The 25,157-nt window shown below is 37.2% G+C and overlaps 1 protein-coding gene across 1 annotated transcript; it reads left to right on the forward strand.

Moving 5' to 3' along the window:
• The first annotated feature begins 942 nt into the window (after positions 1–942).
• LOC138314547 (platelet binding protein GspB-like) lies at positions 943–24,776 on the forward strand. Its single transcript, XM_069254970.1, has 27 exons — positions 943–1,128; positions 1,268–1,344; positions 1,732–1,935; positions 2,584–2,804; positions 3,364–3,569; positions 4,062–4,215; positions 4,735–4,778; positions 5,354–5,394; positions 5,989–6,089; positions 6,422–6,506; positions 7,439–7,558; positions 7,829–8,030; positions 8,499–8,591; positions 8,904–8,996; positions 9,285–9,405; positions 9,662–9,809; positions 10,515–10,629; positions 10,945–11,020; positions 12,453–12,577; positions 12,752–12,962; positions 13,391–13,461; positions 13,919–17,870; positions 17,984–18,228; positions 18,529–18,673; positions 22,261–22,676; positions 23,217–23,288; positions 23,899–24,776. Exons 1-27 carry the CDS (start codon positions 994–996, stop codon positions 24,019–24,021), a joined length of 7,596 nt encoding a protein of 2,531 aa, XP_069111071.1. The 5' UTR covers positions 943–993; the 3' UTR covers positions 24,022–24,776.
• The last annotated feature ends 381 nt before the right edge of the window (positions 24,777–25,157 follow it).

Here is a 25,157-nt window from a genome sequence, read left to right on the forward strand (position 1 = left end):
AGGCCCATTACCTTTCCGATACGGCTTTTAATGTTTAAAATGGGAATATAAAACGAAATCGATCATGTATTACGCAGGAAATCTTGCATATTTTTCGTGTTGTAACCCCATCTTAGGCAATCACTATATATTTTCTGATGTTATTAATGTTTTTAACAAACCTTCATGTTTTACTCCGGAAGGGCAGAGTGCCTTTAAAATGAATTAAAAGGTTATATTGTGATATTTAAAAAAAAATAGATAATTTTAGCAAGTTACCATATGGAAATGTTGATTCATAAGCTTTGTTGGTAAATTTTTTTCCGGAAAGCTCATTAAACCCTATAATTTCACCTTTGACATGACATTTTTGGCTGTATTAGATTATCTGCTTTAAATCTTTTAATTAATTCAATTATACAGTTTTGTAATTTTCTAATTCAAAGCTTATTGATTTAATTTTTATATATATATATATAAAAAACAGTATTATTGAATTCAAGGATTAATAAGTGTATTGAAGCTACGTCCTTGTTGAATGCCACCGAAAAGCGCTGAAACTATCATTTTTGTGCGCAAAATGTTTTTCTTTGAAAATAACATTAATGGTAGGAGTATTCCTAGTGAATATAAAATGTTGACTTGATTATGATTGGACATCTATTTTTTAAGAGAAAATTCAGACGATTTACTTAACGTTACGCCTACGCATACGCGCATGTATGACATGATTTATCTATATATGTCGATTAGAGTCCCCTGTAACTTTTTAGCAACCCCGGTGCAAGATTAAAGTGAGGAGCAGTTTAAATGAAAAAAAAAAGAAAAATAAAATGAAATATTACAGTGATTATTGTTATGGATATTTTCAACAAAGCATTTCTGCAAAAGAGTTGAATATTTTTTTCATAGATATTTTTCTTTATTTTGATTTTCAAAATTTACTGCGGAACCGGAAGTGGATCCAACGCGCGCGATGTAAAAGTTGAAGAAGATGCATACGAAGTTTTTAAAATGCTTAGGAGAAGACCAAGCGTCAAAGTTTACGTCAGAAACAAGGCTCGATATAATCCTTCAACCGAAGGTAAAGATTTCGTCTGCGTAGATATCACAGACTTTGCTGGAACTACGATTGGCGACATCAAAGAGGTGAGGTTTAGGGATTTTGTAAACAAGGGAGATAATTTGTAAACAAACCTACACGTGCTCATTTGACAGCTAACCCACTGTGAAATAAATAATTTTACATGCATACCAATTCAATCATACCAATTCAATCTTATTTCAGGAAGTCAGGCGAAAATGTCGGAATACATTAAAGATTGACGATTTGTTTTTGGATAACAAGGCATTAGATGATGATAGGTAAGTAAACTGAGTTAGAACGACCCCACTTTCAGATATATATTTCAATTAATATTGTCTTGCTCCAGTTGTGAGAGTGTGGTTCAATTTCAAGACCGAATGAGGAGGCAGGCATGGTTCTGTATTCATACATACCGGTATGTACCCTAATTATCTGAGGGAAAATTGCAATAATTAATTAGATTTATGAAATGAAGTGAGATATTTAGAATCATTAATTTGATAAGATTTCTTGCTCTTAAAACTATTCAAGATTTTGTTTACTACCTATCAAACACTTCTGTTCCGTACTGTAACATATTTTTGAAAACTTCCGTCTAGAATACTGGAATTGAAGAGAAGAAAATATCTTCCTTAGTAGACTCATAGAAACTTCTGTAATTTCAGATCAGTGGCTCACTTTAACCTGGAGGATGGCACCATTCTGGAGACAACATCAAATCCATTTTGGGTGACTTGTATCAACATCAAACACATAGAAGTAGAGAGAGAGCAGAAAGCTAATCCAAATGACAAGCACACCCAGAACTGGACACGGAAATCAATTATCCGTAAAAGGACCCTGCTGTCTGTTCTTCTTAATTCTAAAGGGTATCATAGTGTCAAATTTGTTCCTCTTGGCCTACTAATTATTCCATATACCTGTATCTGAGTGAGATACCCTGGATTCGGAACTGACACCAGATTGGAAATTTTTTTACAGATATTATATGTCTGATATATATACCTACACATGACGTACATTTGTAAGACACACATTTGTAAAAAATGTATAAATTTGGTGTCAGGGGAATGCAGGCTAATATACCTGACGCTATATAAATGCTTTGATCCAGTGTTTGAATCTGTAATAATGCATCTAGCTTTAGCTTTCCCAAAAATCACTGTAAATACTATATTGTCACAACTTTTTTAAGATGTTGAATTAAATATAGAATTATATTTATTGAGGTTGTAAGTAAGAACATCTTATAACTTTATTGAAGTGATTGTACGTACCATAATGTGCAATGAATGACACTGGTTCAATGTTTTACCATGGTGATTTATATGATTATCTGTCATTCTACAAATGCTGGAGGTCAAGGACAACTTCAGGGATGCTGATTAATTATGGAGGAAGGAAAATTACAAATTACTTTTACTCTTAATAAAACCATTTTAGAATAACTGTCAGAATATTGAATTTCCATATTTATAATAAATATATTCTGATAAAATATTATCCTGTCATTACAGTGAGTACCTGAGCCAGCCTCCCCACTTTCCAGCCCTTGATGACTTCACTGCGTACCTGGAGGTCCTTGAGAAAAAAGGAGCCACCATGAACCCTAATTATACTGGAAGGGACCTACGACTGCTACAGCAGGACTACCAGGAAAATGATGAGGGCCACTCAGATGATCCCTTAGGGTCGTTCATACATCGTCACTCTGTTCGTCTTGGGTTCCGTCAGCCAGGTACAATTTCATGTGTAAAGTCTGCATATATAGTGAGGTGACAGTTTCATTGATGATTCAAAATTGTTTGTTTTTTGTTGATTCATGGGTAATGATCTTTTAGATTAATAACCAACAAGTAAATATAAATTCAGACAGCCTGTATCAATCCATTTCAGAAAATAAACCAAACTTTAACATATAAAGGTAGATATTGCCAACAATTTTTTTTCCGATGAGATAAGAAGATTCCACAATATGGATATTTTTGTTAGTGGATTTTGTTGCTTTTCGTCAGTCAAACTGTTCACAATTTTTAACAATTATTCATTTGTACAATTTGCACTTGTTGATATATATAGAGGTTATACAGGAGCTTTGATATTCTCAAAAGATTGGCCAAGTACAATTTGTATCGCCATTCGGTGATTATGATGTCACATTTTTGTCAAAAAGAAATGTCACATTCACAGGAATCGTTTTGATATTTCGAAACCATCGTAATGACATAAAATTTTTGCCATCAGTTTTCATCAAAGTTACCAATTGTATGTAATATTTAGCTAAATTTGTGTTGTAGATCATGTTCTATATAACAACAGAGTGGAAATGGATGGATTTCCTGGAGGTGGGCGGGGCAGGGGGCGTGGTGGAAACAACAATGTACTACCAAACCAGACACAACAAAGAGCAGATGTGGACAATGGTGGTGGAGGTGGGAGGGGCAGGGGGCGTGGCCGTGGAAGGAACAATAATCAAACACCACGAAACCAGGCAAGACAAAGAGTTAGTATATGTGATAATATTTCACAGAATACTACTATTAGAATTATAATCATTAAAAGATTATTTGAACAACATCTGATGTTTAATGGTGTAATATATATGTGTCTAATTAACAGAAAAATACACATAAAATAATTTCTTTTGCTTTTTGTTCATGCACAGCAATCAGTACTTTATTCCATGTAGGGCATAGTGTCATGGAATTTTTTTCTGGACGCAATAAGATATTTTAAATATTTTGTTTATTAAAATAATATGCTCAAATTTTTCAGTAGTGGTAAAAGGTGTAGAATAAGTAATTTTGTAACCGAAGAAAAATACTTATCCATCTGCTCCTGTTTTTGATAGAGAAAAAAACCCATTTGTCAGCGGTGGAGCATCTTTAAGTTGAGAGAAAAAAAGGTTTTAACAAAACAAAAACAAAATATATAATTTAGTTCTGAATCTTTAGATGAATCTTAAAAAAGATTTTTTGTATTTTATTGCTGCTAGGCACGTCGTGTATGTGAAGACTGTGAGGCCGCGGATGCTGAAGTTTACTGTGGAGAATGCCAAAATGCTTCTGGTGGTGTTGGTCTAGCGCTATGTCAAGGATGTACAACTATTCTACATGCAGGGGCTACAAGGCGCAGACATGTTGTTACAGGTGAGGCCAGGTATTGTAATTATTGAGGTTATAGTGGGGTCAGTGGTGTTATAATGTCATGCTGACACGGTCTGGTGCTGTACTGGAGCTTTACAGTGGACTCCACTTAATCACATAACGATTATTAGAATAATTTGGTTATTTGCATAAAATGTGAGGTCCTGATTTTTTCCTTCTTTGTCTTTGTTTTTTTAACTCTATGTAGATGCAGAATTTTTTCTCTATATAGAGGAAGTGGGTCCTTTGTAGATAATCAGTCTATATTTGGTATATTATTCAACATATACCAGGGTATGTTGTTGTAGAAATGTCACTAGGTGTCTTGAAACATTAAAAAATAGCCAGATTTCAGTCCCTCGGACATGTACTCAGTATTTGTTTCCTCTGCCCTAATAAGTTCTCTGAAATTAATAAGCCTTTCAATGTTTTAAGACGCCTAGTAACATTTCTACGACATTATGCAAATGACTGTTAAATTTGATAAACTGTCTTATTAAGCATTCATTTTATAAATTTCAGATATTGATCAAGCTCCAAAATCTAATAAACCTTACACACCTCATGTAAGTATTAGAAAAATTTTTGCTAGTTAGCTTAGACCAAAGATACAGGGGAATATGTAAAATGACTGAGAATCCTAAGTTTACCCGATGGCATTCCTCCTCACACAAGCTAATGTACTGGTATGCAACCAGTGTATCCAGTTGTATTCCCTGCCTCTGGCTACCGACTACGGCTAAAGGCTAGCGTCTATAGGCTACCGACTACCGGCTATCCTTATGATATATACAGGGGAGCTCACACTCAACTCGTTACCTCTGAGTAGTTTTCACAAGAGAACGAAACTGGTCAGGTCTTTTAAACATAATACATCATTATGTCCAGTAACTTGCAGCTAGCTAGTGACAACAGACAGTAGCCCAACCAGTCACTTCATACAAAGATACAGGGGAGTTTATGTTATGTTGGACTCTTTGCTGATAGTGAAATACATTTGTAAAACATAAAAGAGCGTTACTTTATGATAGCAAAAATGTGATAATAATAGTAAAAATGAAGTTTGCAGTGTAGAACAGTGATAGTAAAGAAATGTTTGTGAGCCACATGTGTTATATATGTCAATGATGTCTCTTTACAGGCATTCAAAGCACCATTTTCTATATTAGTGGCTCTGTACAGGTAAGTCATTTCCTCACTGCTGTCGAAGGTTTTTCTTCAGCTATTTCAGCTTTTCTCCACATATAGATCTAACACAACCTTAAATGCCTGATTTTATTGACTTGTTCTCAAAGGTCTGTCACTAGATGATTAGATGATAACTCATATACCAAAGTTTGATCAGTTTCCCCTTCATTTTGACTTATTTGTCTAGACTCTATTCTGTTTTATCAACTGTTACACATCTGTAATTCCATACTTGGGTCAAAGGCTCAATTAATTAAGTGAGACAAAAGTGGTATGTGGTAAAGTCTGTCCCTGTCCCTCTTGACCTGTATCACATGGAAGAAGTTACTCTGGATAAGTTTTCTGTTTTATGCACCCATCTTAAAATTTGTTGGGGAGTGGCGATTCATTGATATCATATACATGTATGTTCATGGCTTTCATTATGGTTGCTGAAGCATTAATGCATATATGCATATGTAAATGACTCTTAAACATAAATGAACATTAGATTAATGGTAATATCTGCATCCTTGACATACTGGTATGTGATATCAAATCTATTTAAGAATTGTGATTTACTGAATTGTGTTTTTGACTGTTGTGTAGTGGGTTCACGTCGCTACCTCCGATACTGAGTATGACAGAGGACGAAGTGAAGGACCGAGCTCAACCTCTCACGGACACAGACCTCCAGGACAAACAGAATGGTGATGTATCAGTTTATCTCTGATTATGACATACCTAGAACATCCAACTTGAAATATAAATGTATTTGACAGTAGTTTCTAAACTCATTACACTAAATAGAGCAATTGATTAAAAGAAATGATTCAGGTTTTGTGCTTAGATCATTTTCTGAGAAAGAAGTAAGGCTAGAGAAGTTAAATCTTGAATCATTGTTGTGTTGTGAATTGATTGCAACACACATTTGTGTACAATATTTTTTTGTGTTTTGTAAAAAAAAAAAAATGGAAAGAAAATAAACAACATCTGGAGACTTCTGTTATGGTTCTATCTAACTTTTGTTTTGCTTTCTAAGGTCGATATGTTGGTGGGTTTGAGTGCATGGAGAATACATTGATGCAGAAGGGCTTTGTGCAGAGAGAAGATGCGAGAAACCCTACGTAAGTAATGGAAGCTTATTAGAATTATCCCCGAAAAATCTTACCTTTGAAATCAAGCTTAAAATGCACCATAGTGACTTTTAAGTTCTCTTATCCTTCCTGTTGATTCTTTTCTAGAGATTTTAAAACTCGTTTATATTCTTAAAACAGCATTGTAAATCTTTCGGAGAGGGGCATATTTCATTTCAATTCATGGTTATCAAGGATGACATATTGTTAATACAAGTTGAGGAAAGGCATATGTTTTGCACATTCTGAACACATACCGGTGAATTATTTGATGAGAGTTATATTTCTCCAATACTTGAAAGGGTTATCCCGCGGTTGCTAGGGAAAAGATAACTACTACTCCGGTAAAAGAGAGCTCACACGCGCTAGACAAATGACATGATGTCATCAGTACATGCTGTGTCTATTGTCGGCGAGGTCATTAATTTTGACGCACTGTGACGTTCCTATGATGGCGGCGCTTTGGAAATGTTTCTAAAAACTGCATTTTCACAATGTTTCGTGAAAGTATGGGAGAAAAAGAATCAAACATAGGTCTGTCAGGGGATATCTTAACCCTCGTGAAAGATGTTGGCCACCAACCCTCCACAAGCTTTGGGTTGACCAGCCAAAATCTATCACTCGGGTTGAGATATTCCTGTCCACTTGACAGACCCATGTGAGATTCTATTAGTCTGTCACGGTTAGGGTAAACATAGTGTGTGTGCTTGATAGAAAGGAATGTTTATTTTATATTCTGGGTTCAGTAGGGAGAATAAATTGTAGAAGAACACGTTTCTGTTACATTAAGGGCAAAGATGAAGGATTAAAATATAACTTAGGGAGGGGCATATTTCTGTCTCATGATTTAGACACAATGATCTTAAATTACAGTAAACATATTAGTGGTTTAGATTTGACTGGTACCTCTTCTCTTTGATAAGGTATGCTCTCACACACAAAGGACAATACCTTGCAGAACAACTGTTCAGTTTCCAGCAGATCGTGTCGCGATTCCTTGCTACCCAGGGAGTTCCCAAGATCGAAATTCCTCTCCGGCTCAAGTAGGTACAAGGGTTTGACCCCAGGTTCAAGGTCATGATTATTAACTTTGTTGCTATGGCATAGCAGATCATTTATGAGTTGTTTTGATATTTTCCAGAATATTCAACTCCATTTGTATTTGTATTCATACATTGTATAGGCTGACCTGTCTGCTAAACGCACTTTAATCAAATATTTGTTTCTGGACTCTTGAAATAAGAATAGCAGGACTATAATAGTTTTTATCAAAATATAATGAATTATATAAAATATTTGCAAATTTTCAATAGCACAACTTGTGGAAGGAGAAAGATATGTTTGATCATAGATGAACAAGAACGAGACCGAGAGCGCCTGCTGCGTTTGGCTGCTGAGCGAAATATTGACGCCCAAGTCCGACAGTTGCCGTCTGGAGATTATATTTGGATACTGACTCCCCCACTGACTGACACAAGACAAAAATACACACAGAAAATTCCGGAAGAAGAATTGGTAAAATCTAATAACATCTTCTGCAACCTAAATAATTTAAAACAGTTTGTTATTATCAATTTAATGAAATGTTGTGTGATTTGTAGTATTTAAAACTATTGTCTCAAAAGCTTAACAAATTATTGCTTATTTAGTGTAATCATTATTTGGAAGGTTAAAAATAAGCTTGCTGGTTAGAATGTAATGATTGCATTACTTCTGTTCTCATGTCATCTTGTTAAGAAAATTATCTTTATTGTAATAAAAATCTGTTGCATGGAAAAGTTAAAGATCAAAGATTTTGAAATCTTGTGACATAGCTATTGATGTATGATGTTTCCATATCTGCCATGCTAACTTCAAACAAATAGCCAGGCTCCTTTTGTAAAAACATTAGACTGAAGTAATTTAGTCGTACATGTTGATCAATCAAACATGTACTGACTGAAGTTTATACCAGGCTATAAGTATGATAGTTGTACCTGACAGGTGTTACCATACATTGTGGAGAGGAAGACTTGGGAGGATCTTCAGGACAGCATACGTACCAAACGCTTCGATAAACAAGTCAACAATATGATGGTTAGTAGATCTGGTACGATGTTTATGTACAAACTAAACGTTTTGATAAACAAGTCAATAATATGATGGTTAGTAGATCTGGTAGGATGTTTATGTACAAACTAAACATTTTGATAAACAAGTCAACAATATAATGGTTAGTAGATCTGGTAGGATGTTGAGGTACAAACAACTCTGAATAAGTACAAGATTATTCAGCAGTGACATGTGAAGAAACTTCTGAATACATGAAGTATGTTTTGTGTACATGTTTTCACTGAAATGTAAGATTTTGTAAAGAAGTGAAATGAGCTGTTTTGATTTTGTCCCCAGGAAAGTGGTCTGAAGAACTTGTTTTATCTCATGGAAGGATCAACTGCCTGTGTGAAGTACAAAATGACTGAGGAACAGCGGACTAAACTCAAGGTCAGAAACTTACAGTCAAGGTCACACAACTTATTTCAAGGTCACAAAACTAAAGTCAAGATACTTAGACTCAGTGTCATAAAACTAAACTTTTGCCATGCAAAAAGCAAAATTAAGTACAGAAATCCTCAAGATCTATTAACTTGTCAATTTTACTATACGTTTAAAAAAAGTTAAGATATCTTAATTTATCATTCATTCAAGCTTTGTGACTCACCTCAAAATTACTTAGTTACTCTGTCAGTAAAGCAGATGACATATGAGTTTGCTTGTTGTCCCCGTTGACAGGGCTCTGTGGAGAAGTTGATGCTACAGAATGGATTCTATGTAAACTACACAGCCTCTTGGTTTAAGTCTGCCCTGTGGCTGGTGTGGATGACGAGTCTGATAACATACACCTTCTCACAAGGTATTCAACGATGATATGGATGGGTGGATAGTAATGAAATTTTAATCCGTTACAGAGAGAGATACCATCACGCTTCAGTGTACCTTCATTAACCTTTAAATGTCAGTTTTGCATTTTTAGCTGCTTCAATCAAAATGGTATATTTTAAAGTTACATGTATCGTATGAATTATGACTGGAAGTAAAAATACAAGCAAATAAATTAATCAGCTTTATGTAACTTGCAGGCTCTAATTTGTTCTATTTTTGTGCTACAGGCAAGTTGGCTGAAGATTGTGTGCCATATTTAGAATATCGGAGACGAACATCCCGACATGCCGTTGGTACAGTTGTCATGCCTACAGATACCAGAAAGAGGCAGTCAGTCGTATGGTCTGCTGACCGATTTACAGGGCTAATACTTAGGTCAGAAAATTTTCACTTTATGTATGTCAGTGTGGGGTTATTTTTAGGTCAGAAACCATTCCCTTTACGTAGATCAATGTGGGCAAAAATTAAGAACCATTTAAGAACTGTATTTGTCTGTTCCCAATTTGTCTTGTCAATCTGCAATTGGTTTCGTGAGATTTCATCAAAAACCAATAGGCCTATTGCTTTGATATTGTATATGGAGGTAGTATACTGATAGTATGTAGATATTTGACCCATAAAAAGAAAATAAGTTTGAAAATTGTCTGACTTATTAGTTAAAATGCAAATTGGTAGACATGGGGGTTCGGGGGTCAGATAAAATGCTCTAGCCCTTAATGAGAGCAAAAGTTCAAAAAAATCTGATTTTCCAATTTTATGAATATATTAGTATTTTGAGGAATACTGATCACAATGGTATGTACCTTTGTTGGAAACTTCCATGGCCCGCAGGGTCACAATGTAATGTTTAAAAATCAAAATAAAGACCTAGAACTAGTTAAAATCATTTACTGCTGCTAACGATCAGTTGCTGTTGCTGACAGATGTTAGTTTTCCAGTTTTCACTATATCTCATTTGAGCCTTGGTAAACACATAAACATTTATTGTTATTTTATTAAACTAGATCTTAAGTGATCTAAGACCAAAACTCTTTTGTAACTCATAGGAAGATACTACATATTGTTTTCATCTGTTTACAGAGAGACGTCATACAAAGGGGAGGTAATACAGGAACTGAAATATGACATGAACCAGAAAAATCCGGACTATGTCAAGTCGGTCCTTATTGTTCAGAATCTGGAGACATACAACAAGGTATGAAATGTCCATCAGAAAATATTTTCTTAATTCATCATATTTAATTGGTGTTTGTTCAATCTGTCTTCACCTTTTGGAACTTTTGTAGCATGGTATTTTGCAATTTTCTTCTCTGATTTCTTTCAAACTTGATAGGCATAACCACTGTGATATAAAATGTTAATTAAAGTGAAGTGTTGTTCAAATAATATCATGCTTTACAAAATGACGTTCATATGATCAAGCTATCAAAATCACTCTGATGATGATGTAATCCGTATTCAGTTTCTTTTTCTACAGTTCATATGAACTCAAATGATTTTCTTCCTTCAGAGACGACAGACAACCCTCAATAAATGTTTGGAGGATGTGTTTGGAGACCAGGATCGCATGGCTGGTAGTTTGATATAATTGTATTCACACATTTTTAGCCCACAATCATCAGATGGTGGGCTATTCAAATAGCCTTTCATGCGTGGTCCGTCCGTTGGTCCTTCCGTCCGTTAACAATTCTCGTTACCACTATTTCTCAGAAAGTACTTAAGGGATCTGTCTCAAATTCCATGTGTAGGTTCTCCTAGGGCCCTAGTTGTGCATATTGCATTTTGGGACTGATCCTTCAACAAGATGGCTGACCTGCCGCCATCTTGGATTTTGATAGTTAAAGTTTGTTACCACTATTTCTGAGAAAGTGCTGAATGAATCTTTCTGAAATTTCCTATGTAGGTTCCCCTGGGACCCTTGTTGTGCATATTGCATTTTGGGACAAATCGGTGAACAAGATGGCCGACTGGCCTCCATCTTGGTGATAGTAAAAGTTTGTTCTCTTTATTTCTCAGAAAGTACTGTAGGGATCATTCTCAAATTTCATATGTAGGTTCCATTACGGTCCTAGTTGTGCATATTGCATTTTGTGACGGATCGATCGGTCAACAAGATGGCCGCCAGGCAACCATCTTGGATTTTGATTATTAATGATTGTTATAGCTATTTCTCAGAAAGTACTGAATGGATCTGTCTCAAATTTCATATTTAGGTTCCCTTTGGGCCCTAGTTGACCGACCTGTCAAAAAGATGGCCGCCAGGCAGCCATCTTGGATTTTGATAGTTAAAGTTTGTTATCACATTTTCCTCAAAAAGTGCTGAATGTATCTGTCTCAAATTTCATATGTGTAGGTTTCCCTAGGGCCCTAATTGTGCATAACGCCTTTTGGGACTGATCGGTTATCAAGATGGCCGAAGTTTGAAGTTTGTTACCACTATTTCTTAGAAAGTACTTAAGCGATTTGTCTGAAATTTTATATGTAGTATGTTTGAAAAAGTTTGAAAGCAGGGAAAAGATCCCTCGTTCCATTGTCAAACATAGATCATTCTTTGGTGGGCACCAACATCCCTCTGGGATCTCTTGTAAGTACTTTTTTTGCCCCAGAAATTTCATGTGTAAATAGTATCTTACCAGTGGGGGGTTTTGAGATCCCAAAACAACTGTCGATTAGTCCCACCATACGGTAATTATGATGTCATCATTTGACGGGAGTTTCGTTCGTGACATCATAATCACCGGAAGGTGGGACTAATCGACGGTAAATTGTACTATACCCACGTCGATTTTTGGATCTCAAAACTTCCTATTCAATTATTTACATGTCACATGTGGCAAATTATTTGAATGTATGAATTAATTATAAACACAAACCTGGTACAAATTGATGTTGCGATAAGGTTTACAGTATGTGATTATATCTGATTCTCCGCTTATTTTCACAGGATATTCTCTGCAATAGCAAAAAATGTTTTTATATTCATTATTTAAGGGATTAGAGAGACCCTTCCTTAACCAGCTGGTATCATTGATAATATGAGTTTGGCTTGCTTATTTCAGATGGGTGTAGAACAGAAGCTGAGCCCATATCTGTCTAACATGTTGCATTACGACATTATGTCATATTGGCAGCTAAGAATACAGGTAGGTAAAAAAAAAAAATATATAGAAACATTGTTTGCATATTCTTGTGTTGGAGAATATCAGGTAAGAATTGTGTCCAATATGAAAGGGTTATCTGGAAGAGGGTAATTCAACAGGTGAGCAATCTACTCAACACTTTTAGTAGGTCAGTGTGTATGTGTTTACTTGTTCCAGGTTTTAGCCAATGTTTATGTAGTGAGAACGGAGAATGACAACGAAACTTTGAGAATTCAACATGAAATGGAAGAAAGAGGAGACTTTGGTAAAAGACTAGGAGCTCAGAACCATGCTTTACTAGAGGGGGATGGACACAGGGGGAAAGGGAAGGGCAAGGGACAACGTGGGAAAGGGAAGGCTCTGAACATCTCAGGCAACCATCACACAGGTGATAAAAATAAACTTTATTAATATAAAAACATCGCAGACAATTCGCAGTCAGTCATTAATGAGGTGATTATATACTCTAAAATCAGTATTCCCAAATATTAAAACAGCCACTCTGGTGAGTTGATAAAGTGACCAACCAATTTATCACTGGAACTGTATTTCTGGATTGAGAAATAATTCTATCCCATGTTTACAAGACTGCTTTACTTAATATTTTGAGAGATTTCGTACATATATATAATATATTTTGTTCATCTTTGTTTACTATCTGTGTTACGTGAATGTGACTGAATCTTTTAAAAAAATATTAATTAAAATTTTGTGATTAAATAGTAATTTAGGATTGTTTATGATACTCAATTTCTTCATTTTGTTTATTAAAATAAAGATAAACTGGTAAAGATGTTGTATGTGTCCTGTTAATAGATGAGACAGATGGTACAGACCAGGCTGTGTTTGCCTCGGACTCTCAGACAGAGGAATTCATGGTACAACAAGTAGGTACAAATGGTGAAAAGATTAATTAAATAGCATATAGGTCTGTCTAGTACATCAGAGTGAAGATCTTGAAGAGTCTCTGGAGCTTTTGCTTTAGAGACTCGTGTTTGATTTATTTCTCCCTTATGTTACAGTTACAGTTCCAAGAAGCTTTCTTTCCAGCCAACCTTTACAAGTTTGCTATTCAATTCATTTTATCACATTATCATGGCAACAAAATCATTGGTGTAGTTAGTTACTGTTGTGTAAGCTGTCTTCTGCTCCCCTGTGTAATATAGAGTGGTCTCTTCTCTTTCTTTACAACTGAAGGATAAATCTGTGGGTTAGAAAATTAATGATAATAAAATCAGGTTGATGTTGTGTTTAAACTAACATTGTTAACAAGATTGCCTTGATCCACAAATAAAAGTACTAATAATCACTGTTACATGGTTCTCCATAATGGTGTATTTTCAGGCAATTGCTCGCAGCATGCAGGATACAGGTACAAATGGATATAGTGACGAGTCGGATGAGGAAACCAGGCCACACTGTAGTCATACCAGAATACCACCCAGACACCAAGGAGGAATTATAGATCAAGGGTCAACAAGAGGAGGTCAAGATTCATATACAGATGACCTAGGTCAAGCAAAGACAAGTTTTCCCGGAAGAGGTCAACAGTTAGGGTACAATTTGGCAAGTGATGACAGAATGGTGAAAAAAAATGATGACATTATGGATAAAATATCAACTAGTTCTCCTTATGGAAAGGCAAGAGGTGCTGTCAATATTGATGTTCTCAATGAGGATGAGCAGCTACGTTTGGCAATTGAGAACAGTCTGGAGGAAGCAGAACGGCAGAAAGTAGAAAACAGACTTCCGTATCTGTGCGGGAAACTACAGGTGAAATGTGCTGCCACTATATCTCCTGACTGGAAGGCTTCTAGTAGGAGTGAAGGTATTGGTTCTGCATCACATACCCATTTAGCTGCTAATGATGAATCTGGTGCATCCAAGCAACAAGAATTTCTAGGAAAAGGAAAAACTCAATCTAATGCAATGTCAAGGTCACGAGACATAGTAGAAACTACGCATTCAACGTCACCTGAAAGAATAGAAAGAACAATGTCAAGTTTACAGGACAAAGTAAGAACTACAAGGTCAAGGTCTCAGGGTAAAGTACAAAATGGTAATCAAGAAGAAAGTTCACATATACAGATAGAGAATGCACATAATCACACTGGAAACTTGATGGCAGGAGATAGCCAGGACGAGGAATTACAGAAGGTTTTATTGCTGAGTAAGCAGGAATACGAGGAAGCCATGACAACCACAAACACATATAGTCCATCAGAGTCTGCAGCTGAACCAGTCATCTTGATAGACTCACAAGAGTTTGATGGTCCTGACTTACAACAAGTAGATGGTTGTTCATCTCCAGAAATGGAGACTGGTCCAGTATGTGGTGATAGTGGTGAAAGTCCAGTCATACTGATAGACTCTCAGGACTCACAGGGGCAAGCTACCATGACGAATGAGGGTGATTCAAACTTAAATGGAAGTCTTGTTAACTCCACTGTAAAGCATTGTTTTGATAAGAGAAGGGAAGGAAAATGTAAGAATTTCTTTGCTGACTCAAGTCCTTCATCCAAGTCGTCAGCGTGTAGGTATGGTGATGAAGTGGATGGTGGGATTGGATCCCCTGATGAGTGCGATGTGTCTTGTAATGACTCTAATGGAGGTTTGAAGGTCATCTCCGCCTCCGCTATTGTTGATTCTCTCATGGAATCTCTGGTGGCATTAAATGATGCCACATTACCAGGATCAAGTGTTCATACTGAAAGAAAACCGTCCTGTACAGATGATGAAAATGAGACACACTGTGACGAGGAGGTGATGAACAGGTCATCAACTAAAATTACAAAGGATGAAAGCGTGTATGAGGAATTGACACACAAAGATCTGAAGTCTCGGAGTTACCCTCAAGCAAAAGAACAAGAAGCCATAAATGAAAATTGTCCAACTGGAAAAGAAAAGTTATTTCCATTTGATGATAGTCCGACAATAGCGGGTTCACCATTTGATGATAGTCAGACATTAGCCGACGCACCATTTGAAGATAGTCAGACATTAGCCAACGCACCATTTGATGATAGTCAGACATTAGCCGACGCACCATTTGATGATAGTCAGACATTAGCCGACGCACCATTTGATGATAGTCAGACATTAGCCGATGATATCCCTACTGTAAATGATATTTGTCGGGATAGGATAGAAAATGGACTAGAGAGTTGTGGTGACAGTAATGAACAAACTAATGAGACCACATCTGAAGTCAAGGGTGAAGGAGCCCTAAGGAGTCAAGGCAGAGATATTTGTGAAACTCTTCCACACAAAGTCAGTACAGAACTGTGCGATCAATCTCGTCGCTCACTTTTCACTGGGGATACTTTGGACGAGAACCCTACAGATATTTCTAATATCTTGGTGCAGGATACACAAGCAGATGACCTAGAAGACAGAAGAGAGGAGATTGAAGATGATGACATAGATGTTATTCCTCCATCTCCCGAGAAAGACTGTGATAAAAGCCTGAGTTTCAGTACTGGTCTCCTACACGGATCACCTGCAATCTCTGGTCTGAACTTACTGACAAAGGGCTCACATGGAGAAAGGAAAAAAGAACAATATCAATCTACTTGTAACATTGCCAGGAACGAGACTTCCAAGGAACCAGCTAGTTCCACAGCTAAACTATCACCGATCAGTGTGAAATATCCTAGTGGAAAAAATCTTGAAAAAAGGACAAAATCTGCCATTTTAGATACATCAATGTCCAGATGTGGGGATATTGTTATTGGAAAGTCAGACATGTGTGATACATCAAAATCTAGTCTTTGTGAGAGAGACAAATATATGGAGGATTCAAAGTCTGTGTCCTGTAGTCCTAAGTCACCAATCACCAGTCATGATTCACCAGACATCAACAGTAACTGTCAGGAAGATGACGATGAGACGAATGACGAATCTCAGGATCTTCTGTGTAATGTCCGTGCCTTACCTCCACTATATCCATCCAGTCCTAATGATCGACCATCATTCTCACCTGATCTAGTAACATCACATAATTCCAGCCTTTCATCATCCCCACATAGATCTCCCACAGGAAACAAAGATCCCCAGCAGCAATCTTTTTTGTCTGAGAGTCCACCACTGTCACCTAAAAGTCCATCCCCTCCTCCATGTAATTTTTCCACACTGGTTGATAAAGATACCCCTGTTAGGGATCCGTCCCCTCCATGTAGTCCTTCCTCCCTCCCTGATCTTTCTCCTCCTCCGTGTCAAACGTTATCCCCTTCCCAAAGTTCAGAAGATATCCATAGGCTGTTGCCTGCATCACCAGGTAGTCGTACCTATAGATACATTTCATCCTCAAATAAAAGTTCACCAAAAAGTCATTCACTTTCTCACACAACATCAACAATCAAGTCTCTTTCTGAAGCTACATCTTTACACTTATCCAATTTCACTGGCCCAGGTTCTCCTCGGAATCAAACAACACCTCGAAGAGTTACAACAAAAATCTCATCTAGATCTCCTAAGGCTTCCCATGAGTACTCGCCTCCGAAACAGAACTCTAAAGTTCCCCACTCTCCAGCTAAGAGACTTTGTACAAGTACAGTGTCAAACACTGAAACAAATAACTCTGTGAAAAAGAGTCCCAAAGTTTGTGTGAGCAATTCTTCTTCTATAATCAAAAGTTCAAATAAAGTGAGAGGGTTCACGCCAAACAATGAAGACAAGGTTATTGCCATCAAACAGGAAAAGATGGATGATTTTTCAGTTCCAAATCGGGGAATAGATAAAAGTTGTTCAACTATTGAAAACAATGGACCCAAACCATTACAGCATAGTGAAGCTGAGGCTGACGATGCAGAAGTGGCCCGTAAGTTGCAGGAGTTATTTGATAAAGAATATGAAATGACAATGTCACAGAAGAAAAATGCAGAGAAGCGTCAGACACGTCGGTCAGGTCAAGTTATCAAAAATCAAAATGATCAGCGTGAGAGAAGCAGTGTAAAGAGTACAGAGGAGATAGATACTACTAATGATCATGTTATAGCTCAGCAGCTACAACAGGAAATACTAATGGGAGACAACTCTACAGGACAGTCAACTCACAAGGTCAACAAGCACAAAGAAGAAAGGGATCGACTTTACGCTGAAGAGCTACAGCGTCTGGAGTCAAAAAAAGAAAACACAGGAAAACTAAACAGTAGAGGCAACTCTGAGGAGCGTGATCGTCTTCTTGCAAGACATTTGCAGGAGGAGGAGAATACGATCCGAAAAGAAGACACGATGCTGAAGGAAGATGAGGCATTAGCCAGGCAGCTGTCAGAAATGGACAAACAGCCAATGCCAGGTTAGTCAAAGATTTTCTCTAAATTGTATCATTTCATTGAACTTTATATATGGCTATTTGGACCTTGGAATAAGATGCTATGAACTTAAAATGAGATTCTTTCATTGTTCCAGTTGTTTCTAGAACAGTGCAGAAGAGACATTCAGATTCTAGCCCAAGCCTCTCTAGTCCGAAGCAAGCAAGGACAGACAGTCCATATGGAGGCAGTCCGGCTAGAACCACACCTGGTTTAGGTGGAACCACATGTGGTGCGGGTACTAGGGCCACCACTAGCGGAGCAACAGCTGCCTTTGAGAGGGTTTGGCACAGGAAGTTATTTGCCATGGAGAAACGGGCTAGACATGCTTCCTCTGAGCAGGTTAACATTGTAATGTTACATTAGTTGTGGCATCTAGTGCTAATTCTGGTTTTTTTAGGTCATTGACATAGCAACTAGTACAAATCCATAAATTCATCAGTATATTTACCTTTTCCAACTCAGTTATGTACTAATTTAAAAGTTTGATTTCACCAATATAATGAAGTTAACTTTACAGAAAAAAAATCTTACATTCCAATTATAATCCTATATTCTATGTTCTTAAAAAAATATAAGCCAAAAAGGCTATGTTGTCCAACTTGCCCTTTATAAAATTGTTGGCGTTGTTTTTATTTACAGTTGAGTGCTATCAGGAAGGAACAGAATGAACGTTATCAGTCTGGTAAGAGCAGAGGACTGGTTGGTGGTAACCATAGTAACGCCTCACATACAGCCTCGTCACCATGGCAGCGTGCCTTCTCCGCCTCCTCTGGGAATGATAAATGTGAGTTGCTTTTACCATTATGTAAGCTCAATACAATGAAAAGTGGACCCGCGATAATCCGGACGCCGATAGTCCGGAAAACTCACAATCCGGACGGAAATGTCAGGGAACGGATTTCCGTAACGTTATTTATACTCACTAGTCCGGAAATTCGTATTCCGAATCCGGAACTCCATTTTGGGAACGGAATGTAATTTTCGTTAATAAATTCCCGCAATAATCCAGACAAAATTCAAGGCCAGCTACAGTCATGTGTACAATACACACTATCACCTGACACTGAGTGTGTTGTCACAACGACGGCTGCGAGGTTATAGCCACAGGCGTTTACCTGAACACCTTTCACACGGGTACATGCAGTCATGTAACGGTTCATTGGTTAGGAGATCAAACTTCAGTGTTGTAATTGAGATACGCAATATATTTTTAGCCCACCATCATCAGATGGTGGGCTATTCAAATCGCCTTTCGTCCGTGGTCCGTCGTCCGTCCGTCCGTCCTTCCGTCCGTCCTTCCGTCCGTCCTTCCGTCCGTCCTTCCGTCCGTCCTTCCGTCCGTCCGTCCGTCCGTCCGTCCGTTAACAATTCTTGTTACCGCTATTTCTCACAAAGTACTGAAGGTATCTTTCTCAAATTTCACATGTAGGTTCCCCTAGGGCCCTAGTTGTGCATATTGCATTTTGGGACCAATCGGTCAACAAGATGGCCGACTGGCGGCCATCTTGGATTTTGATAGTTAAAGTTTGTTACCGCTATTTCTCAGAAAGCTGTGAAGGGATCTTTCTCAAATTTCACATGTAGGTTCCCCTAGGGCCCTAGTTGTGCATATTGCATTTTGGGACCAATCGGTCAACAAGATGGCCGACTGGCGGCCATCTTGGATTTTGATAGTTAAAGTTTGTTACCGCTATTTCTCAGAAAGCTGTGAAGGGATCTTTCTCAAATTTCACATGTAGGTTCCCCTAGGGCCCTAGTTGTGCATATTGCATTTTGGGACCAATCGGTCAACAAGATGGCCGACTGGCGGCCATCTTGGATTTTGATAGTTAAAGTTTGTTACCGCTATTTTTCAGAAAGCTGTGAAGGGATCTTTCTCAAATTTCACATGTAGGTTCCCCTAGGGCCTTAGTTGTGCATATTGCATTTTGGGACCAATCGGTCAACAAGATGGCCGACTGGCGGCCATCTTGGATTTTGATAGTTAAAGTTTGTTACCGCTATTTTTCAGAAAGCTGTGAAGGGATCTTTCTCAAATTTCACATGTAGGTTCCCCTAGGGCCTTAGTTGTGCATATTGCATTTTGGGACCATTCGGCCAACAAGATGGCCGACTGGCGGCCATCTTGGATTTTGATAGTTAAAGTTTGTTACCGCTATTTCCCAGAAAGTACTGAAGGGATCTTTCTCAAATTTCACATGTAGGTTCCCCTAGGGCCCTTGTTGTGCATATTGCATTTTGGGACCAATCGGCCAACAAGATGGCCGACTGGCGGCCATCTTGGATTTTGATAGTTAAAGTTTGTTACCGCTATTTCCCAGAAAGTACTGAAGGGATCTTTCTCAAATTTCACATGTAGGTTCCCCTAGGGCCCTAGTTGTGCATATTGCATTTTGGGACCAATCGGCCAACAAGATGGCCGACTGGCGGCCATCTTGGATTTTGATAGTTAAAGTTTGTTACCGCTATTTCTCAGAAAGCTGTGAAGGGATCTTTCTCAAATTTCACATGTAGGTTCCCCTAGGGCCCTAGTTGTGCATATTGCATTTTGGGACCAATCTGTCAACAAGATGGCCGACTGGCGGCCATCTTGGATTTAGATAGTTTAAGTTTGTTACCGCTATTTCTCAGAAAGTTGTGAAGGGATCTTTCTCAAATTTCATATGTAGGTTCTCCTAGGGCCCTAGTTGTGCATATTGCATTTTGGGATCAATCTGTCTACAAGATAGTCCACCGGCGGCCATCTTGGATTTTGATAGTTAAAGTTTGTTAACGCTATTTCCCAGAAAGTACTGAATTTCATATGTCGGTTCCCCTAGGACCCTAGTTGTGCATATTGCATTTTGGGACAGATCGGTCAACAAGATGGCCGAAGGGCGGCCATCTTGGATGTTGATAGTTAAAGTTTGTTACCGCTATTTCTCAGAAAGTAATGAAGGTTTTTTTCTCAAATTTCATGTGCAGGTTCCTGAAGGGGTCTAGTGCATTTTCGGACTTATCGGTCAGCAAGATGATCGACAGGTAGCCATCTTGGATTTTGATAATTGAAGTTTGTTTCTGCTATATATGTCAGAAAGTACTGAAAGGATTCTTTCTCAAGTTTAATATATAGTATGTAGTAAAAGTTTGAAAAGCAGGGAAAAGATCCCTCTTTCTGTTGTCAGACATAGATCATTCTTTGGTGGGCGCCAAGATCCCTCTGGGATCTCTTGTTAGCCACACGCTTTTAAACGTGCAGTTTGAGCTTGGGTACGTATACGTATGCTGTAACAGACACATAGATAATTTATACTATCTAAATATCTGGCTGTAGGTACCTTACTTGTTTCGCACGCAGAATATATCGCTACGAGTATCGGATACAATAAAGTGAGATAATACTCACAAAATTAATAAGAATTTTAAATGTATGTGAATCTATTCAAATTCATCTTCTGTGGTATAAGATATAAAGGCTACGGCACATGCCATTTACACGTGTGTGACATTGTGCACGAAGTTAGACGTGAACGGGCGTGTGGTTATAATATGTTACACACGTCTGTAAGTCAGAAAGCAAAGACTTGTGGAAATGGTCATTAAAAACACATATTATACAAAATAACAGTTATAATAGTTCATGAAATGTTCACAACTATTTGTTATCATAGTTTTTTATGCCAAGAACGTATATGATATTGATCATTGGTTAGGCAATTTGCCGTACGACAGATCAAGAGTGGGATACGTAGCTATATATATGCATACATAATGCACAATTTACCATGGCTTTAAGTTTCGTATTTTGAAAAAAAAAAGAAATACGTTTATTTATTAATCTTAACGTAATGATATAAATACCTATAAAAAATAACAAACGAAGTATTAGTTATAAAACAGGTATATTACATAAAAGCCTATCATCGATTACAAGGTCAAGGGGAGTAACTCGTATGTGAAAATTTAATTGACTACGAACACGGAATTCGGCAGTCTGGAAAACTCGTAATCCGGACGGTTTAGGCTGGGAACGAAGGTGTCCGGATTATTTAAGCTCATTACAATGTACATATTATGCTTTTTACATGTTTCTCCCAATCCATACAGTGTATTCTATAGTTAGATACAATACCTGTTACAGAATAGAAGAACTTGTATTTCATATTTAAGTTTTCTGGTCATGAAATCAAAATGTTTGTATAGAATCCAATTCAAATTCTGGTGTTATAATTCAGCTTTTTAAACTTTTTTTATGTGACCAGAAAAATTCTTTCATCATATTTTGTTGTGTGAGAATTTAAATGATTATAGTTTATAGGCTGTTGATATATACATAGGGTATGATTGAGCAGTGTGTTTGTTCATGATAAGATGTACTGTATATTTTTACAGCCCAATACATTGGTTTGGATGATGAGGGCTACATTACCAGTTCTCCATCTCGCCAACCAAACAGTGTGCTCTCCCCTTCTCACCGAACTTCTAGTCATCTCAATGCATACAATACACCATCATCTACATTATCATCATCATCTGGAAGATCAAGTGGATTTGAAGACCTGAAATCATCGCAGATGTCCTCATCAGTTTTGTCTACCCAATCATCCTCAAGTAACTGGGGAGATCATGCCTCAACACAGAGGACATGGAATGATCCTCATTCGTCACAAATGTCACCATCTGTTTCATCTACTCAATCGTCGTCATCCTTTAATATCACTTGTGGAAACTGTGGGGAGAAGGGACACAACAGAAATAGTAAAACTTGTTCTCGATACTACAGCCTGGAGGAAACACAGCATAGACAGGTGAGGGTCACAACATAACAGGTCAAAGGTCAGGCATAGAGAGATGAGGGGTCAGGGAATTCTGGGGTAGCAACATAACAGGTCATATGTCAGGCATAGAGAAATTGGGGTCAGGGAATTCTGGGGTCACAAAATAACAGGTCAAGGGCCAAGCATTGACAGGTGAGGGGTCAGGGAGGTGACAGGGTCACAAGAAGTCAGGTTAAGAGTTTGGCATAGACAGGTGAGTGGTCAGGGGTCACAAAAAGTCAGGTTAAGAGTCGGGCATAGACAGGTCAAAGTGGTTGTGCAACAGGAGACACAGCATGAAAAATTTGTGGCTAGGTTTTTTGCATTGCCAGGTCAGAGGTCAAAACATAGAAAGTATATGAAGAGAGTTATGCCATGGACTGAGCAGATCAGGGGTCAGGCACAGAAAGTTCAGTTGGTAAATAACAGGTTAGTGAACATTGCCAAGGTAAAACAAGGCCTAGGTCAAAGTTTATGTAGCAGCTTCCTTTATAAATTGTGTTAAGGTGACTAATGTTGCTACATTTACAGGCTAAACAGGAGAAGGCGCGTCAGAGGACGGAGGAGAAAGTGGCCCAGGAGAGACAGACAAGGGAACAGCTGGTAAGTATACCAGGCTCCAAGGTCATGAAACAATCTTACACTGATAAGTATGGTAATTTTACAAAGTGTCATTTTTGACAAAAATGGAGATAGATTTAGACTTCTGACTGGAATTTCATCGGTGTCAGCGGGTATCTTCAAGAGAACCTAAGGATATTTTAGATTTCTAAAAAGCTTTCATTTTCAGAGATATATTTAATGATATTTGACTTCAAATACTTTTATATATCAATTTCACATTTGTATATTCAAACTAATTAAAATTACGATGTTCTAATTTATGCTCCAATACAAGATCTAACATCTCCCTGCTTGGGGTCACCTCAGCATGACCCCTATTGTTAGCCAATTAGCGTGTCGCCTATAAAATCTTTGGTGTGGTTGATCCTATCGGAAGTATAAATGGTTACTAACTATACACAGTATGTCCTGAGATGTTCTATTTTAGGCCACAGGTCATACTGAGGTGATCTTGAATAGGGTATTGTTAGATCTTGTATTGGAGCCTATTGTAGAGTATTGCAGTGTAGTAGAACTACAAGTCTAATTTTTATTAGATTGTTGTACACTTTTTGTATATTGTGTATTAAGGCTATGAATATTTCTACAGGCAAACCACCAGATGGTGCTGGAGGACATAGCATTGCGAATACAGCAGGAAAAAGATGGCCTCTCCAGTACCATTAAGAGGATGGACAAGAAAACCAAACAGAGGGATAAGCGAAAAAAGTAGATCAGCAACATCATATAATGTCGGATATGAAAATATGACAAGATAACTAAATCAAGAATTACTCTGCTGTGGATTATTTTTTCTTGTTGTGTGTAAACACTTCTCTATTTATGTTTAGATTGAACCACTGCAAATGCACTGTAATTCCAAATAAAATATGATTTAGAGATGATATAGACAATTAACAAAAGCTAGTGTTTTACATGGAATAATTGAAAAAGTAAATAAAATTATTCAGATTGTACATGGTCAAGATTTAGGTCCTATTTTGGTAAATGTACATTATAAATAATATTCATTTACAAATTATTGCTTCTAGTATGGTGTATATATCTTCCAATTGTTTTTAGTAAATGTTTTATATCATAAAGAATACCTTTACCCAATTTTTTTTACCTCACTAAAAGCTTTTGAGTGAAATTGAAGAAATCTGATCTTCAAGTAAGATTATGATCTATATCAATAATTCTATATTGTTTTACAAGACTTTCTTTTTGTTTTAATCCACACTTTCTTATATAATTGGGAAAAAAACCAAGCATTTTATAGTTTAGATTACAATTTCAATATAAAGTTATCATTTGCATGTCCATGTGAAGGGAATCACATGTTTCTGCAACTGTATGTTACAACTAGGGCTTCATACACACATACAGCTGTTCATCTATTTTTCACTTAATGTTCACTCGTTAAAGTTTATATGCAATATTGAAGTTAATCATCTAATGCTTAAATAAAATTAAGAAAATACAGTATATTTGAATTTTTTTTTTTTTTTTTTGACAGAAGGATAACAAAATTCTTGCTAAATGGTATATTTTGTGTGGACTTACAATGATCAAGAACATAATGACAGGTACCGTATTTGACCCAATAAATGCCCTGTGTTTTTGAAAAATTGAAAAAATAAGGGGGTATAAGATAGAACCAACTTTGGACTTCTCTTTCATAAAATTTAATAAAGCTATTAATCGATTTGCAAGAATAACCAAGAAAGAAACCTGCACTGTTTTTATATATTCACTCTGCATTTAGATTGAGGTAAGTGAATTTGAGACCTCAAATAAAGGGGAGGGCCGCTTATTGGATCGAATATGTTATCTCTTTCCAGAGTTTGTTTCACAGGTTTTGATACT

This window comes from Argopecten irradians, chromosome 1 (genome assembly GCF_041381155.1).
Source record: "Argopecten irradians isolate NY chromosome 1, Ai_NY, whole genome shotgun sequence".
Lineage (NCBI taxonomy): Eukaryota > Metazoa > Mollusca > Bivalvia > Pectinida > Pectinidae > Argopecten > Argopecten irradians.

Coding starts and splice junctions, on each gene's coding strand:
- LOC138314547 (XM_069254970.1), top strand. CDS start 994: ATGCTTAGGAGAAGACCAAGCGTCAAAGTTTACGTCAGAAACAAGGCT. Junction 8,592..8,903: donor AACAAGTCAACAATATGATG/GTTAGTAGATCT, acceptor TTTTGTCCCCAG/GAAAGTGGTCTGAAGAACTT. Junction 18,674..22,260: donor CTCCTCTGGGAATGATAAAT/GTGAGTTGCTTT, acceptor ATATTTTTACAG/CCCAATACATTGGTTTGGAT.